The following is a 16900-nucleotide window of genomic DNA, read 5'->3' on the forward strand; positions in this document are numbered from 1 at the left end:
TTTATATTTAATTATTTAAAAATAAAAGATTTTGTTGCCGTTTAAAGTACTATCTATTAAAGTATTGTCATTTAAAGCATTTATTTATGTATTATGATATTCTATATTTATTAGAGTCTATCAATGCTCCTCTCTTATATTAGCCTTTGATTTTCATCTAATAAAATCTAATGGCCTATATAAGTATGGCTCATTCAATAAGCACATAATGGTTGAACTCGTTTTAGACATTCCCAGACTATAGGAGTACATAAGAGTACACATTTATTGGAAAAATATTGTTTTTGTTTTAATTTATAATGAAAAAAATTATTTTTAAATAGATTTATTCCCGTGTATCTATGTATTTCTCAAATTGTTTTGATGATTTCAATCGTTTGAATAAAAAAATCTCACATGCCGTGCAAAATTCAATCGATTATGTATCAATTCCAATGGATTGAATTTCTAACAAACACAATTTTTTCAATCTAATATATATGTAACGGATCAATGATAAAATTATGATCGATTAAAATTGTAAAATATTTATTACGAGGAAGATCTAATTTGTTATTGTTTTAGTTTTTTATTATTAATAAACATAATAGATATATGATAAAATAATAATTTATAAAATGAAAAATAAATTTTATAATTAAATAATATATAAAAGATTAATTTTATAATTAAAATTAAATAAAGACTATTAGCAGTTATTAAAAAACTTAAAAAACATATTTTATTATGACACCATTTAATAGTCCAAACGTTCTACAACTATTGAATCTGGTGCCCTAGTAGTTTGTTAGTCCACTAACTTACTATAAAACACATTGGATTAGCATTTTAAGTCGGCTCAGGATTCGGTGGTCCAAGAACTTTTGGACCACTTAGTGGTCTAAGTAGAAAACATGTTTTTAGAGTTTTTTATCAATTGCTATGTAGTCCTTGAACTAATTTTAATTACAAATTAACCTCATATATTTTATTTAATTATAAAAATAGTTTTTTATTTTATAAATTATTATTTTATCAATTATCTATTATATTTATTAACAATCAAATACAAAAATAACAATCAATTATATCCTCCATTCATCCTAATAATTCCAATTGATTAAAAAATTAATTTTGATCTCGTTACGTTCGTCCATGGCTTCCAAATTGTGTTTCCTTGAAATTCAATCAATTGGTTTTTCAAAACAATCGATTGAATGATAACTCAATCGATTGGTTTACACTATATCATAAAACAATCGATTGAAAGTTGTAAGGTAGAATGGTAAAAAGCTTAACAATCGATTGTTATACTTTCCAATCGAATGAATGCCTCAAAACAATTGATTGTTGTTGTTACTCAATCGATTGAGTTCACGAAAACAACATGGATTTGCCAAATACAATCGATTGGAAAGTGATGACATTGGAATTTTAGCCAAATTCAATCGATTGGTAATGTAATCCAATCGATTGGAAGGTGATGAAGTTGAATGTTTTGCCAATTTTAATCGATTGGTAATGGTACCCAATCGATTGAAATGTGATGACTTTGAATTTTTCCAAATTCAATCGATGTTAATGCAATCCAATCGATTAAAAAGTGAAATTTTTTTGCCAAATTCAATCGATTGGTAATGTAATCCAATCGATTGAAATGAAGTTATCTTTTCAATTTAGTCGTTGGTAAAGTACCCTCGATTGAAATGTGATACTGAATTTTTCCAAATTAATCGTTGTTAAAATTAAATTAAAAGTATAATTTAAATTTTTGCAAATTCAATAAGATTGTAATGTAATCCAATCGATTGAAATTTGAAAGCCATCGTATCTTGTTCAATTACTAGTTCTTCTTGTTGGTTAAAGTCATCGTCCTCCTGGTATTGCTCATTCATCTCAGTGTCTGTAAATATACCTGACATCTTAAAAATGTCCAATAAAAAAATTATTTAATACACACAAAGTTGTGGTAAAAATTAAAAATTAAAAGTAAATAATATTTAAATTTTTTTGTTTAACAAATTAAAATAAAGTACAAAAATAAGAAAAAATGTATAGGAGTACATTCATTATGTTATAATTTTAATAATTAATGTAAATTTTAAAAAATTGGATAAATTTATATTTCTTGTGATAATAATCAAAAGTGAATTATATGTATTCTTATAATCAAGCAATATACTTAACTTCTTTTATAATAAGTAAGTCTGTCAATAATTTAATTTATTAAAAAAATCTCATTTTTTTATTTATCCTACAAAATAAAAGTTCATATTAATAGTTTTGAATAAGACAATTAAAATAAAACTTAAAAATAAAGATTAAATAAAAAAAATACAAAGTTTTTAATCTAAAAATATAAAATAGTTAAAAAATAGAATACTTATTTAAATATGATTTTTCAAGACACTCTATAACCTAGATGAATAAATATTATTTTTAAAATGAATCATGATATATTGATACAAAACTTATTGTATGTATTTTTTTAAAAAATTAATAAACCTCTCTCATTAATAATAATATTGGAACTTAAATTTGAAGGCTAATTGATATTATATATTGTGTAGGTACTTAGAGTATATTAGAAAAGTACGTTAATAATTTGAAGAGAAAAATTATTAGTGTAAATTTATTTTTTTTAAAAATTAATCCTTATTGAACTATTCTATTTTTATTCCTTCTAAACATATCTTAATAAAAATATTTGTAACAATAATTTACATCCAATAAGAATATCTTAATGAGTAGTTACATCATTCTGTCATGGGGTAAAATAGGGGTAAAATAGGAAAAAAATAATCGACACCTAACTCTCTTTATTCCTAATATAAATTGTTATAGATAAGTATAGTTTCTTAAAATTTTGGGGTGTCCGAGCCACTACTCACCCCCTCTAGGTCCGTCGCTGATTGCTAGCTAATTAATTAATAATAAAAAATAATAACATCTATTTACTTTTTAGTATTTCTCAATTTCTATGCATTAATAAAAGATATTTTTAAATTTTTTTTCTTACACAATCAATTTCACGAATAAAGTATCGAACAGAATAATTGCAAAATTAGATATTCTATTCACTGACCTCGATTTTGTAATCAAAACGATGGTTTATTTTTTGAACACTACAATGAAAAACTTGATTGGACCTTTGCTGATTGCTGCAACGGTGATTAACGATGAAGAAATAATGGATATTAAATAGACGGATGAAAATTAAAAAAAATTGGATATTGAGTAGATGTATGTTCCAAAGAAAAACAATTAAATTTTTTATAATCAAAGAAAATGATACACGATTTCAATGGTGGAATTGAATAATTAGTGATGGATTATTCACCAATTTATAATGTTAATATTAAGAAAAAGATAAGATTAGTTTATCTACATAAAAATAAAACAGAAAAAATTGAAGATAGAATTTTAAAGATAAGATAGATGAATAATAAAATAATTTCTAAAAAGATAACAAGATTGAAATAGCCGCAGATCACATTTCAATCGATTGGGTACCATTACCAATCGATTGAAATTGGTAAAACATTCAACTTCATCACCTTCCAATCGATTGGATTACATTACCAATCGATTGAATTTGGCTAAAACTTCAATGTCATCACTTTCCAATCGATTGTATTTGGCAAATCCATGTTGTTTTCGTGAACTCAATCGATTGAGTAACAACAATAATCGATTGTTTTGAGGCATTCATTCGATTGGAAAGTATAAACAATCGATTGGTTTAAGCTTTTTACCATTCTACTTTACAACTTTCAATCGATTGTTTTGTGATATAGTGTAAACCAATCGATTGAGTTATCATTCAATCGATTGTTTTGAAAAACCAATCGATTGAATTTCAAAGAAACACGATTTGGAAGCCATGGACGAACGTAACGAGATCAAAGTTAATTTTTTTAATCAATTGGAATTATTAGGATGAATGGAGGATATAATTAGTTGTTATTTTTGTATTTGATTGTTAATAAAATATAATAGATAATTGATAAAATAATAATTTATAAAATAAAAAACTATTTTTATAATTAAATAAAATATATGGGGTTAATTTGTAATTAAAATTAGTTCAAGGACTACATAGCAATTGATAAAAAAACTCTAAAAACATGTTTTCTATTTGGACCACTAAGTGGTCCAAAGGTTCCTGAACTACCGAATCCCGTGCCTTTTAAGTCAATTTTACTTAGCGAGATATATAGAGTGGTTTGTCTCAATTTTTATATAAGATTTTAATAGGGTGGGACGAATTACCCACTTTATCATCCCTACTTAAAAATTAGAATGAGTCTGAAATAATATATAATTTATCTAAAAAAATTAAAAACACTTAAAATATTAATTTATATTTTAATAATATTAAAACATTAGTATAATTTATCTAAAAAATACTTTATATTAATATATTAATATATCACACAAAATATTAAAATTAGTATATCTACATATTTCATATCGTATCATTTTTATATTCATATAAATATCTGTTTTATAATTTCAACAATTTTTACTAAGAAATTAGATTTTAAATCTATCAAATAAGTCCTCAAGATTACAATACATTATAGAATGTAAACTGAACCATACATCAATCAAACAATTTAAACACCACCCCCAAAAATGAAAATACATAAATTACAAAAACCTATCATAGTTTAATTTATTTGGTCACATATAATACATACTCCCCAAACACAACATAAAATTGACTCTATAACATGCTACATAATATATACCTAAAAACCCATAAATGCCAAGATGAAGATCAAAGTGAAACTAGCAGCAGTAGTAACCACCGGCGGCGACCGAGACGGCTGTGGAGAAGGGGCCCCGGAGGAGGAGCTAGGGACAATAATGGACAACTTCTGTCCTTGAATGCAATGTGTTCCAAAACTGCAAATATAGTAAAACTGGCCTTCCTTGTTGAGGATGAAGTTGGCAGGGCTATTCATTGTTGTGTTGATTGCATTTTCTGGACTGCAAATGTCGTAGGAATCTTTTGGCACTTCCACCACATCATGTTGGTTCATAGTGAAATCAAACACTACAAAACCATACGAATATTAATTAATAGAAGACAATAATTAAAGATGAAGGGGTAAAAGGTTGGACTAGTTTATTTAGCTTTCAACTTTTCATTAATGAGAAAAATACAAATCAATCCCTGATTTTTTGGTATGCAAATATTTAAGTTTTTGAAGATTTAAAAATATATTTAAGTTTTTGACATTTTCAAAATCCGAATATATCAATTTCTGGATTTAATTTGTCTCATTTTAAAAATTCTTTCATATGTGCATTCATATCAATCAGGTCAATACAATGGGAGTCATGGTTGATTTCTTTCATTAGGTCTCACCGACTCAAGTGAATATGAAGGATCGAGTCCAAATTTTAAAAAAGTCAAAGGTTTAAATGTATTTTCAAATCTTTGAAAATTTAAATGTTCGCGGATCAAAAAGTCAATAATTTATTTATCTTTTTTTAAGAAAATTTTCCTTAATTTTTTTTATTAAATATTAAATTGTATGTATTTTTATTAGTATCAAAATCTTTCTAATACTAATTTAATAATTTATTCTGCTGATATTTATAAATATATATATATACAAAGATTGAAATACAGATAAAAAATTTTCTGTGAATAATTTTAGAAGGGAAACGAAACATATATCTCTGTCGTGGAAATTTTGCACCGAGATCAACTTTTCGATGTTTTCCTTAGAGTCTAAAAATTTGACGTCTAATTATCAAAAAAGATTAAATAATTAATATTTAAATAATAAATTTAAATATTTAAAAATTAATATATAAAATAAATTCAACAAAATTTCAATGCCAAATAACAGGCAGAATAGAATTGTCTAAACTTTCCTTGCAAATTCTCACTATGGGGAAAATTTTTTCTTTGCAAGGATTGGGATGAGGAGAACAAAATCCTCTTCAACTCCACATGTTTTCTGTATGAAATCTCTCATAGTTAACTTAGACTCGACTTTTAAGATTGATTTGATAAATATTTATTTTTTTTAAATAGTTTATTAAAGTTGATCTTTGAAAGATAATTTTTAAAAATTATAATTCTTATATTTAATAAATCAAATTAAAAATTATGTTTAATAAATATAAGCAATAATAATTTATATTTAATTAGTAAAATAATTTTAAAAATTTAAATGACCACAACATGCATAAATATTTAAAAAATAATATTCTTAACTTTTAAAAAATATAAGTAATATCATATAATATTTTTGTTTTACCAAATATAAAACAAGATGTTTATACTTTTAAAAACACAAACATTTATTTTTACAAAAGTCAAATTTTAATCAATCTAAAAGATATTTATATGTATATATCATTTAAAATTAAAAAAAATGCGAGTAATGTGTATGTAGTTTTACAAATAGTTGAAATTTGCCGCTTTTTATTTTTAATATGGAGGAAGGTGTGGGGTGATACAGCATTATGAAAAATAGGGGTGCTTTTCCTGCATGTAGTATCAGGAAGCTGAAATCGAACCGAAGAATTTAGAACAAGAAATTCGGATGGTCCAATTAGAGGAGATCTATAAAAAAAATATTTTTTTAATAAAATTCGGAGGGTCCGATTTGATTTTAAAAAAAAAAAACTAAAAACGGAGATCCGTTTTCATTAAAAGGAAAAATATAAAAAAAAAGAATTGTAAACGGAGGGTTCGTTTTCAGTTTAAGAAAGAAAAAAACAAAAAGTGTAAACGGAGAGTTCGATTTGATTTTAAATAAAAAAGAAAAAACAAAAACTAATCGGACGATCCGATTTGTGGTCAACAAATTTTTTAACAAAAAATTCGGACGGTCCGATTTTTCTCTGTCTACACCTATATCTAACACCTATATATCATAACCAAGCATAACTCACACACTCTTTCAATATAAAAAAAAATTAGTCGAAATTTGCACATAACTCATTACATCATATAAAATCTCATAGGAAATAAGTATAATCTATCTATGATATATTTAATTATATAGTAATTAAATTTTAACCTTACTTACCTAAGATATCTCCGAGGGAAAATCTCTGGTTATTTGCCCAATCTTGGTATTCAGAATCATTTGATGGAATCTTCCAACCTTCACTGCCTCCAACAACATGACGTGTCTGCGCTTCTGTGAATTGAAGAATAGCTAACATACCCAAAACTGCACAAATTACTACGTTATTATTATTTGATCCCATAATTTTATTCATCTTCAAATTATATACTAAATTCTAGTGAGCTGAGATGAATGTAATAATGCTAAAGCTATGGTTTATTGCGCATTTGTTAATTTTGGAAGCTTTTGGTGGCTATAAATAGGGAAGAACAAAGTGATATGATAATTAAGTGAATGGAAATTGAGTGCATGAAATTTATATTTGTCCATTGACTATATGGACCATAATATTAAAGTGTGTGTTCGAAATACGTTGTGTTTCAACTCATAATGAACGTAGGGTTTGCTTTGACAGCTATGCTTTTAAATTAAGAAAAATAGGGTTTTGCTTGAATTATATATTATTGATGCGCAAAATTATTTTCTACACATATTTATATCTACAACTATATTAAGCCTAATTGTGAAAACTGAACCGATAATTGAATAAGTCAAATTATTAAATTATTAGTTTAATTAATAGATTATTAGTTGAACCAGTTGATTCGATATTATGTAAATAAAAAATAAAAATAGTCAAAAATTTTAAATTAAAATTTAAAATACATATTTTTACTAATATTTTAAAAATATCAAACTATTCTAAAATAATATGAACTAGAAATAATATATATTTTATTATTTTTACTCTATCATAAATATTTTTATTTTATTTTTATATTAAAATAATTATTATTTTCAAATTTTAATAATTTATTAATTAGTTTATATCTATTAAACTATTATATACTACAAGTATTTATTGAAAAATAATACTAATAAATTTTATATAATCATAAAAAGAAAAAAATAAGTGAGTTTATAATTATTGTTAAATAAAAATATAATTAATTTAAGAATAAGTGAATTTATAACTAAATTTAAAATAAATTAGATAGAAATAAATTATTTGATAAAAGATATGTATATATATTATAATTTGCATACATATTAACTTTTCTAGAGGAGAGGGGTCGAACTTCGAACCCCATCTCTAACACTTTGGTAGAATTTAAATCCTAACCAATTTGGTTGGACCAGTCTTTATCGAGTTTGACCAATTTTTACTAGTTCATTTTGGGTTTGATCGGTTTATATCGATTTTTTATTTTATGCGGTCTAAATATTGAACCAGATCAATAGAAGATCCAATTTATCGATTTTTCAATTGAATCGGTCGATCTGGTCCGATTTTAATAACACTAAAATTAATTGCACACTAAAATTAATTATATATATGTAGTGATGATTTTGGTGGCAATTTTAATATACAAATAGAAAAAAAAAGTTAGATATATGCCAGCATGCGATTATATTTTTTTGGTAACTGAAAAAAATAAACAACAATAAAAAAAAATAAATAAGAAACTGCTTAAGAAATGTAGTTCTACTGAGTATTATTTTCAAATTCTTTTTAAGGCAATAGAAGTTCTATTTGGGGAGAAAAGGTCCTTATTACAGTCTTTGCCATGATATTTGCTACTGTGTTTGCATCTCTCAAGATCAACCGGAGATTAATATGCCATTTTCAAGATATGATTCCTTGGATTTTTAACACCAAATGATCAATAAAACCAGAATAATTCTGTAAATTATTGACAATAATAAATGCCTCTATATAATTTATCTCACATATAATATCTCTTTGTCTTGAGTCTCAGGTAAAAACAAAAACCTCTCTAAATAACAAACAATTCTACTTACAAAATATTATGGCTCTCAATTATTTTCTGACAACTTTGTTGTCACCTTCCTTTTCAAAAAAAAATTTTTATTTTTTATTTTTAAAACAAAGTTCAGTACATACGTCGAAGTATTCAAAATGTGTTTAACATATAAATATGTTAACTAAACTAAATACTTACTATTTTACTTCATCTGAAAATTGGCCTTAAAATACATGTTATATTTTTTGTTTTATAGGAAGTATCTATATTGTGATTGTCTTTTACTTTAAAAAATACAGAAGCTTATTATTACAATTCTAAATTTATAATAATTGCTGACAAGAGATATTCAAAGAGGATAACAAAAGAAAGTCCGTAGGGTAGTACGTTTATTCAACAAAGCAGTTCCAATATGTCCTTGAAGTTTGTCAAATTAAAAGAGAGTAAGAGAGACTTTGTCAATTGACATAAATGTATATAGTATACTTTTGTTAACTATTAGCGTTTGTTTTGAGGTACTGAGATAGAGACGGAGAGATTGAAACTCAATATCGTGTTTGTTAGTTTAGAGACTGGTACTAAAATTTCTGTTTCTGTCTCTAAAATTTCAATATTTCAGTACAGTAAGGACACATGGGACTGAAATTTTTAGAAATGAAGACTGAAATTTTAATAACATTTTATACCTAAAATACTTTTATTTCAATTAATTAATTTCAATTTTACCCCTTGTGCAAATTAAATTAGAGTTTCATTCTTGTTTCAATTCCTGTCTCCCATTTTGCACCAAACAGAATACTGAGATTTATTTAAATCCCTGTCTCTTAGTCTCTGTCTCTCGGTCTCAGTCTTTCCGTCTCTGTGGCAAACGCTACCATTAATATTTACAATCCCGCTACGTTACCAACAACATATCTGCCAACTTCTACCAACTCTTATTTATAACTGTATTAATGGAAGTATTTTTGTAGATGTGTCTAATAAAAATGTCTTTTTTATAGCTATGTTTAATAGAAGTGTCTTTATAGATATATTTTGATGTGTCTCTTTATATATATGTTTAAAATATAATAATTAACTATTGTTGGTAATAAGTTGGCAGATAATATATTGGTATCCTATACTTTCCCTAATATTTATGATTGTCCCAAAAAGTAACCGTTAATAACCATACACAACCGGCCAGTGATAACATTATTATGCCAGTAGTGTTTCTAATTCTTGAGCTAATTTAAGTCTGTTTTCTATTTTGTCGGTTTATCAATTTAATTACTTTCTTAGCACAAGTCAACGAGCTTCATTGGTTCAAGGTAACTTATTAGGAAAAGTCAACAATCATATTACTATATATGGTAGTGATTAATTGCAGTTAGTTGAAATTTAACCTAACTTTCTTGATTTTCCACTGCTCAATTAATATCGTCGGACTTAAGTACTTAACTGATGAAATTTGGACTCATTTAACTTGCATTCAGGGTTATGTTAGATTGAACAAATTAAAAAGTAATCTAAATTAGTTGAATATAATAATATATAATAGGAGACCAAATGAATATGTCTAGTTTGTATTAAGTAGTAACTGAGAACAGTTTAAAGAATAATTAGTCCCACATTGAAGAAAATAAGAAAGAATGACGAATTTATAAGATCAGAGACTCACTAACTTTGTTAAGAGTTTTTGCCTTTACAATAATGAGCAAAGATCCTTGTTTAAGAAAAAGAGAGAGTTAGAAAGGACGGTTGTTGTTTCCAATTGAAGAATCAAAGTTTGCCAATTTTGTTCTTACATTATTGAAACAAGATGTATCTAAAGAATAATTATGACAAGACCAAATTTGAAAGTGACAAACACTAAAAACACGATATCATGATCACCTTATCACTAAGTTTGTAAGGCGAAAAAGACAATGTCTATCGGAATCGGAATATTAGTGGCCATATATAGGTTTATCACTATAATTAAAATCTGTAATCACTTGTTGGAATATATGAATTCAAATAAATCACATTATTCGAATCAACTGAACACACCAAGTGAATTATACATGACTTTGAATTGCTATTATTTTAATTAACATCTATCTCACAAATGTAAAATAATTAAACAACTCTCTCTTATTAAGGTCTAAGCTATTTACATTTTGCAATACAAAGTCGCCTCTATTAATTTTAATAAGCCAAAATAGTTATGAGGCTGCAGTTAAATGAGTGTGATGTTTAGTTCCTTGAAAGAGATCCGGTGAATGTGTATGGTTGTCCAACTCATTCCGGCCGTCATCGTCATCGTCATCGTCTTCAGCCTCCCAGAGGAACTTCGCATATGAAGCCATGACATAACTACCAATGAACATTAAGATTTATAAATTGGTTTTATTGCCAAAGAGAAACAAGGACAGTATTTTTCTTTTGGATATAATACAAGTTTGAATTAATTGAGCAAAACTATTCCCAAATATTATAATTTTCAAGTAATTAACTAATTATAACATAGTTTAAATCTAACAAGACATAATGCTCTTCTATAAAGGAAACAAATAATATATATATCATACCAATCTTCTGGAGAAGTATTAATAGCTTGATGAAAATATGCTTCAGCACGATCAGAATTCTTCTCTGTTTGCCAAATTAAATCTGCATAGAGTGATAAAATATGACCATCACCAGGAGTAGCCAAAATTGCTCTTTCAAAAAACTCCTTTGCTCTAGGGTAATCTCCACGAACCTATTTGTAAAAAAACAAATATAAAGTCATGATATGATGCAAATAATTCCTCTGTCTTAGCTTTTACATGTACCAAGTTTAACTTTTAATTAAATTACCTCTTTCAAAAACTTAGCATAATTTCCCAACAGAAGAGAATCATTGGGGTTAGCTTCAATCATTTGTTGATAATAAGCATCAGTTCTATCCCCACCATTATTACTATTATTTCCTTCAAAGAATTCCCATCCTCCTCCATCACCATAGCCTACTCTTCCACTACCATTACTTCCCATACCACCATCCATCACTAAAGTTTGCAATTTAAGACTCTCTTGCTTCCCCTCGCCGGCCCCGGCGCACCCTTCATGATTAAGGACTACCTTATTATCTAATCCGGAGCTTGAAAACAATCCTTGAACCGAAGATTTAGCTTCCATGCACATCTTTTGTTCCGGATCTTTTGCTTCGTCTATTTCTTTGATCTTTGTACTATGTTGAGTTCTTAGAACTTTACTACGCGGCGATGGTGGCACAGAACATTTTTTCTTAGGACTTGGTGTGTTACTATGGAGTTCTGTCTCCACCAAGTGTTGGCTTAGACAAAAAACCGATGTTGCCCTAGGGAGATGGACAACCAGTTCGGCCGGCTCGGTGGAAGACTCCATAGAGTATGGTAGCAAGGAAGTTAGAATTGGTGCTGAAGAACTTCTAAGTAACATGTTTGCAATTCAAAGAGACAATGGAGTTGTTTAGATAATAATACAAGCAAGATTGATGGATGAAAAAGAAATGGTGCAAGTTGAAGAATACCACCTTAGGAGACAGCTAAGAATTGAAAAGTGCTTGATAAGAAGAATGAAAAGAAATAAAAACACTGAAAACAAAGTTATTGAGAGGGAGTGGTAGAAGAGAACTCTCCCATATATTGGGACATATAGAATAGAGTTTAAGAAGGAGTGTTAAGTCTTTATATAGAGCATGACCTAAGAGCTCTAGTTTTGGAAAAAAGAGTATTTTTTTTCCTATGTGATATTTAATAATTCAGTCTTTGCATAATAAAATATGATTAAAACAAAGTGATAATAATATTATAACTCCAAAACAAAAAAGATGTTAACATCAAATAATCTACATTTTTCTTTGGGGCATTTGCTTCTTTTTTGGTTGATATGAAATATTATCCTTTTTGTAAGATTTTTTATGAAACATTATCTAAATTCCCATTTAGATTAAATTCGCATTCAATCTAATAGTAAATGATAAATACAAGTAGGAAAGTATGACCTCTGCCAGAGGGACACGTTTGCTTGAAGGATGCATGGCATGAGATTAGGGTGGTGACCCACAACGCCGTTCTTGTGTTGCTTTCAAATGCAAAATTGAACGGACACAAATTGGTCCTTGCTAGTGACACAAGTTGAGTCACTATCTAGCCTTAGCCTCTCACCAATTGAACCAACTATGTATTGACAACACCTTAAGGGGAACCATGGGCACATTTTGTTGTCATATATGAGTGTTTTCTAATAATGTACCAAGACCTTCTATTGAATAGTAACTAGAATGGGAGAGATATATGATGTTCTTAACTTTTTATAATGTGCATCACATCATTCACGTGAACTTTCATCGTCTTGCTCAAATTAATCCCTACCAAGGAAAAAATGAAGGCTTTGATTAAGACTAGTTTCCTAGTAGATAGTTTATCAAAAAAGGCCTCATATTATTAGAAAAAAATCATAGTTGCGTCTTTTTGAGATATAGGATAACTCTATAACAACCTTGGTCACACTCTATTCACTTTTAAAAGGTCATTTTATAGGGACCTATCTAAAATTTTCAAACTAAATATACAAAAGTTCCTATTTAGAATAGATACCGATTTCCCATTCGTAAGAGATACTAAAATTCTTACAACTTAGGTTATTTTTAAAAAGTTCTAATTAATTGTATACTGTTGTTATAATATGTAAACCACGAACTTTGAACCTCACAAAACAAACCATTGTTTTTATATTATATAATAGGATGTAATAAAATATAATTTATGTAACTAATGCCACAACATGGGTGATTTAATCTATCAATCTTATATTGGATTATTAGCATAAAGAATCTCTAAATGGGATCTCCATTTTCAGCTTTTACGCTGTTATGTGGTCCCAGAGTTTCAACACATTAGTATGGTATTGTGGTGATAAGACACTTAGATTAATTCGAGTCGTTGTTGGTTTATATCTCATTGGTATTATTCACACCACTAAGACAAAAGTATGCAATGTATTGATAAAAGCTATCAAATCCTAAATCCAACCCGAAGCACCAAGTTACACAATGTGCATCATAATGAAAACTTTTCTATAGTATTAGTTCTGATTTTCAACTCTCTCATCCACTACTCTCGTTTAATAAAGACATGACATGACATGAGGAAACAAAAAATTTCAAGAGTAAAAAGTTATTTGAGAACCAAGATACCAGCATAAACAACAATGATATGTAAAACTGAGAGTAGATCAGTGCCTCGGTTTGGTTAGTCAACTTAGTCTACTCCCTCCTCTTAGGTCTTGGGCTGGAGACCCATTAGTAGTAGTAGTAGTTAGGAATATTGTACTATAGACCTAAATATAAACAACTATTATTGACAACTAAAAAATATAAAGATGTGTACTATAGACCCTATAACAAGTGCAAAATACATAAATATTTTACTACCTTCCAAGTTGTCTTCCTAATTCTTACACTTTTAAGAATTAGAAGGATAATTAGAAAGACGAGTTAGGAATTCTAATCATTACTCTTTCCAAAAATAAGTGCTTTGTGATTAATATGCGCACAAGAAAGAGCGAAACTTTCCACAAGAAGCGAGCCGGTGGGAACTACTTAGTTGACTTGTGAGACTTGAAATGTTATGAAACTATGGTTACCAATGATTTTAGTTCATAAACAAGTTAAAAAATCTCAACTGTAAAGACTATTGAAACAAACTACTAAGTCCTATGTTACCTCTTATCTATATGACTACAAGCTCCTTCAAGATTCAGTACTAACCCAAAGCATTTAAACATTGAATATATAAAGAAGGAAAATGAGACCAGAGTGATTAATCAGATATGGTGTTTAGTGTAAAATTAATGGAGAAACAGAACATTCATTCCACACATTATAATTTTTTTCTTTTCCCTTTTGTTTTGTTTTCCTGTTCCTGTAAAAAATTGTCCCCCTAAATTATGATATGCTATCTATACAAATTAAATGCTTACTATTTCTTTTTTTTTTTTTAATCTTCTAGATATTGATCACTTGTTTGGTCTGTTTCTCCCATCCCAGGCAGAAGCCCAAAAGAATAGCGACACCCAGAAAAGAACAGCAAAGAAGATCTGTGCTCTGTCTTGAATTTTTGATAAAGATGCCGCAAGATCTGCTTCTCAAATAAAATAAACCAAAGACATTTATCAACACCAAAAGCTAAACCTTTCTCATAGAAGCACAATTGCAAATGCAAAATTGAAGTATACATAACAGAATTTGCTCACATGCTACTGAAACAAAATATAGACATAATTCAGCATAATCATACTTCATACTAAGACGAATTAAATGTATAACCCCAATCAGCTCCTCTCACTGTGGAAGCATACAGAATAATTATTTAGACCAGAATGAATGGCTATCTTAATTAATTAGGAATTGTGCAGCTAAGGGAATTTCTCGTTGCGTTACTTGCTTTCTTAAAAACGAAGAAACCTCAATTCATCATAGCAGTGAGTTATCATTCATACAAGAATTCAACATACAAGACTTCATGATGCAAAGTATATACTATGTATGTCCTTAGTCATGAAAACAAAGATACAAATACTGATGTTAAATCAAAAGAAGATAGAAGGAAGAACTACTTAAAGTCTATGATAGCAATTTATAATAGGATCCTATAGTGTCACCAAATCTACGTAGTTGACCTCACTTAGCGGTGTAATGAGACAAGACTAAGTTTTGTTGTTCTTAATGAATACAGCAGTTAATCATCAAATGCCTAGAATGGTGACAGAATATCATCAACCCTTTCTATAAAGTCTAACATTGTCTAAAAATGAAAACCTAGTGGCCTTTATAAGTGTGAGGCAATCTTCACCTTTTAAGCTAGCTCTTGAGGTTGAGTTAGTTCCATTTAATTTCTTATACTTTCTTTCCTTAAAAGACAATAAATATGTGCCTTAAATATCAAATTGATTTCCTGAACCTATGGTCCTAAACTACACAACCTCTTCGAATCGGTTGCTAACTCTACTAAAACATACTCTGAATTCACCAATAAATTTCTCACAATGTCTTGATCATAATGATAACAAGTCCTTATTTATCTCCAAAATTCCTAACTAACCCTTAACAATCCCTAAATGTGCCTAAATCTTAATGAGCTACCACAAGTGTTAGGCCTTATGGTGTATCATACTTAATAAATCCCCTTGAACTTTTTCATCTTATATCACTCAATTGGAACCAACACCAAACAAGATAGAAACAGCAACTACTAAACTATCTTAATTCTTTTTTCAATTATACGGAACAATATATACCTAAACATAGAATTCAGATGATAATAGAACATAGAACCATGGTCACGAACTTCATATAAATAACTCCAAACAATAAAATTCCAGCTAAAACATGAAAGATGCAAAATCAGGCAATTAAAAATGAAACCTCGAAGCATGCCGGAATCGTTTCCGGGAGGAGGATCAGTCCCGGGAGCTGGAGGTGGGCCGGGGGAAGCGGCGCGGCAGCTGAAACGGCTTCGCCGGAGGAGGACGGTGGTGGAGAGTGGGTGAACAGAAGGAGTGAGTGAAGGAGAGAAGAGAAGGAGGTTCACGGAAGAAGAAGAAGAAGAAGAGAGAAGAGCCATGTGGATGCATTTCAACAACATTCGTGAGTCGTGACAGTTAGATTCTGTATTTGCGTTTTGTAGCGTTTAGGGAACATCTTTTGGGCCTTAAGTGGGCTTCTTCTTCATGCATAATGGGCTACATGTAGGCACAGTATATGACCTGCCAAGCGCCACAGGCCCACACACAGACTACAAATTGGTTACCAAATAATAATAATAATAAAAAAGTTTCTTACATAGATAAATATAAAAATAAAGATAAAGTATATTTTTTATTTTTTAAATCTATCAAAATTTTTAAAAATATTCTTAAATTTTATTTTATTTTAAATTTATTTAAAAAAAAATTATTTACATCAAATATATTCTTAACAGCTAAATTTTCAAAAATTTTAGGATCAGTCCAATAATAATATATGATAAGTTGCAGTGCGGTTTGGATCGGTTTTGCATCAAAAAC

At 28.3% G+C, this 16900-nt stretch overlaps 3 protein-coding genes across 5 annotated transcripts; all 3 read right to left on the reverse strand.

Annotated features, from left to right (window-relative positions):
* Positions 1 to 4547: 4547 nt before the first annotated feature.
* LOC130957722 (umecyanin-like) lies at positions 4548 to 7295 on the reverse strand. Its single transcript, XM_057884568.1, has 2 exons — positions 7038 to 7295; positions 4548 to 5041 (listed from the first exon to the last, which is right to left on the reverse strand). The coding sequence occupies exons 1-2, from the start codon at positions 7231 to 7233 to the stop codon at positions 4734 to 4736; spliced, it is 504 nt and encodes a 167-aa protein (XP_057740551.1). The 5' UTR covers positions 7234 to 7295; the 3' UTR covers positions 4548 to 4733.
* A 3526-nt stretch (positions 7296 to 10821) lies between these two features.
* On the reverse strand, positions 10822 to 12498 carry LOC130960696 (uncharacterized). Of its 2 annotated transcripts, XM_057886143.1 has the most exons (4): positions 12366 to 12493; positions 11669 to 12260; positions 11398 to 11570; positions 10822 to 11182 (listed from the first exon to the last, which is right to left on the reverse strand). In XM_057886143.1, the coding sequence occupies exons 2-4, from the start codon at positions 12215 to 12217 to the stop codon at positions 11032 to 11034; spliced, it is 873 nt and encodes a 290-aa protein (XP_057742126.1). In that variant the 5' UTR covers positions 12218 to 12260; positions 12366 to 12493; the 3' UTR covers positions 10822 to 11031. The 2 variants fall into 2 exon arrangements, with proteins under 2 accessions (XP_057742126.1, XP_057742125.1); XM_057886142.1 differs by having other exon boundaries at positions 11669 to 12498.
* Positions 12499 to 14628: 2130 nt separating this feature from the next.
* Positions 14629 to 16481, reverse strand: LOC130960833 (uncharacterized). 2 transcript variants are annotated; one of them, XM_057886323.1, is made up of 2 exons: positions 16260 to 16481; positions 14629 to 14973 (listed from the first exon to the last, which is right to left on the reverse strand). In XM_057886323.1, the coding sequence occupies exons 1-2, from the start codon at positions 16477 to 16479 to the stop codon at positions 14852 to 14854; spliced, it is 342 nt and encodes a 113-aa protein (XP_057742306.1). In that variant the 5' UTR covers positions 16480 to 16481; the 3' UTR covers positions 14629 to 14851. The 2 variants fall into 2 exon arrangements, with proteins under 2 accessions (XP_057742306.1, XP_057742305.1); XM_057886322.1 differs by having other exon boundaries at positions 14629 to 14976.
* Between the last annotated feature and the right edge of the window lie 419 nt (positions 16482 to 16900).

Source organism: Arachis stenosperma, chromosome 2, assembly GCF_014773155.1.
Source record: "Arachis stenosperma cultivar V10309 chromosome 2, arast.V10309.gnm1.PFL2, whole genome shotgun sequence".
Classification (NCBI taxonomy): Eukaryota; Viridiplantae; Streptophyta; class Magnoliopsida; order Fabales; family Fabaceae; genus Arachis; species Arachis stenosperma.

Coding starts and splice junctions, on each gene's coding strand:
- LOC130957722 (XM_057884568.1), bottom strand. CDS start 7,233: ATGAATAAAATTATGGGATCAAATAATAATAACGTAGTAATTTGTGCA. Junction 5,042..7,037: donor TTCCCTCGGAGATATCTTAG/GTAAGTAAGGTT, acceptor ATGGTTTTGTAG/TGTTTGATTTCACTATGAAC.
- LOC130960696 (XM_057886142.1), bottom strand. CDS start 12,271: ATGTTACTTAGAAGTTCTTCAGCACCAATTCTAACTTCCTTGCTACCA. Junction 11,571..11,668: donor ATGCTAAGTTTTTGAAAGAG/GTAATTTAATTA, acceptor TTTTACAAATAG/GTTCGTGGAGATTACCCTAG. Junction 11,183..11,397: donor AATACTTCTCCAGAAGATTG/GTATGATATATA, acceptor GTTCATTGGTAG/TTATGTCATGGCTTCATATG.
- LOC130960833 (XM_057886322.1), bottom strand. CDS start 16,479: ATGTTGTTGAAATGCATCCACATGGCTCTTCTCTCTTCTTCTTCTTCT. Junction 14,977..16,259: donor CGATTCCGGCATGCTTCGAG/GTTTCATTTTTA, acceptor TTATTTGAGAAG/CAGATCTTGCGGCATCTTTA.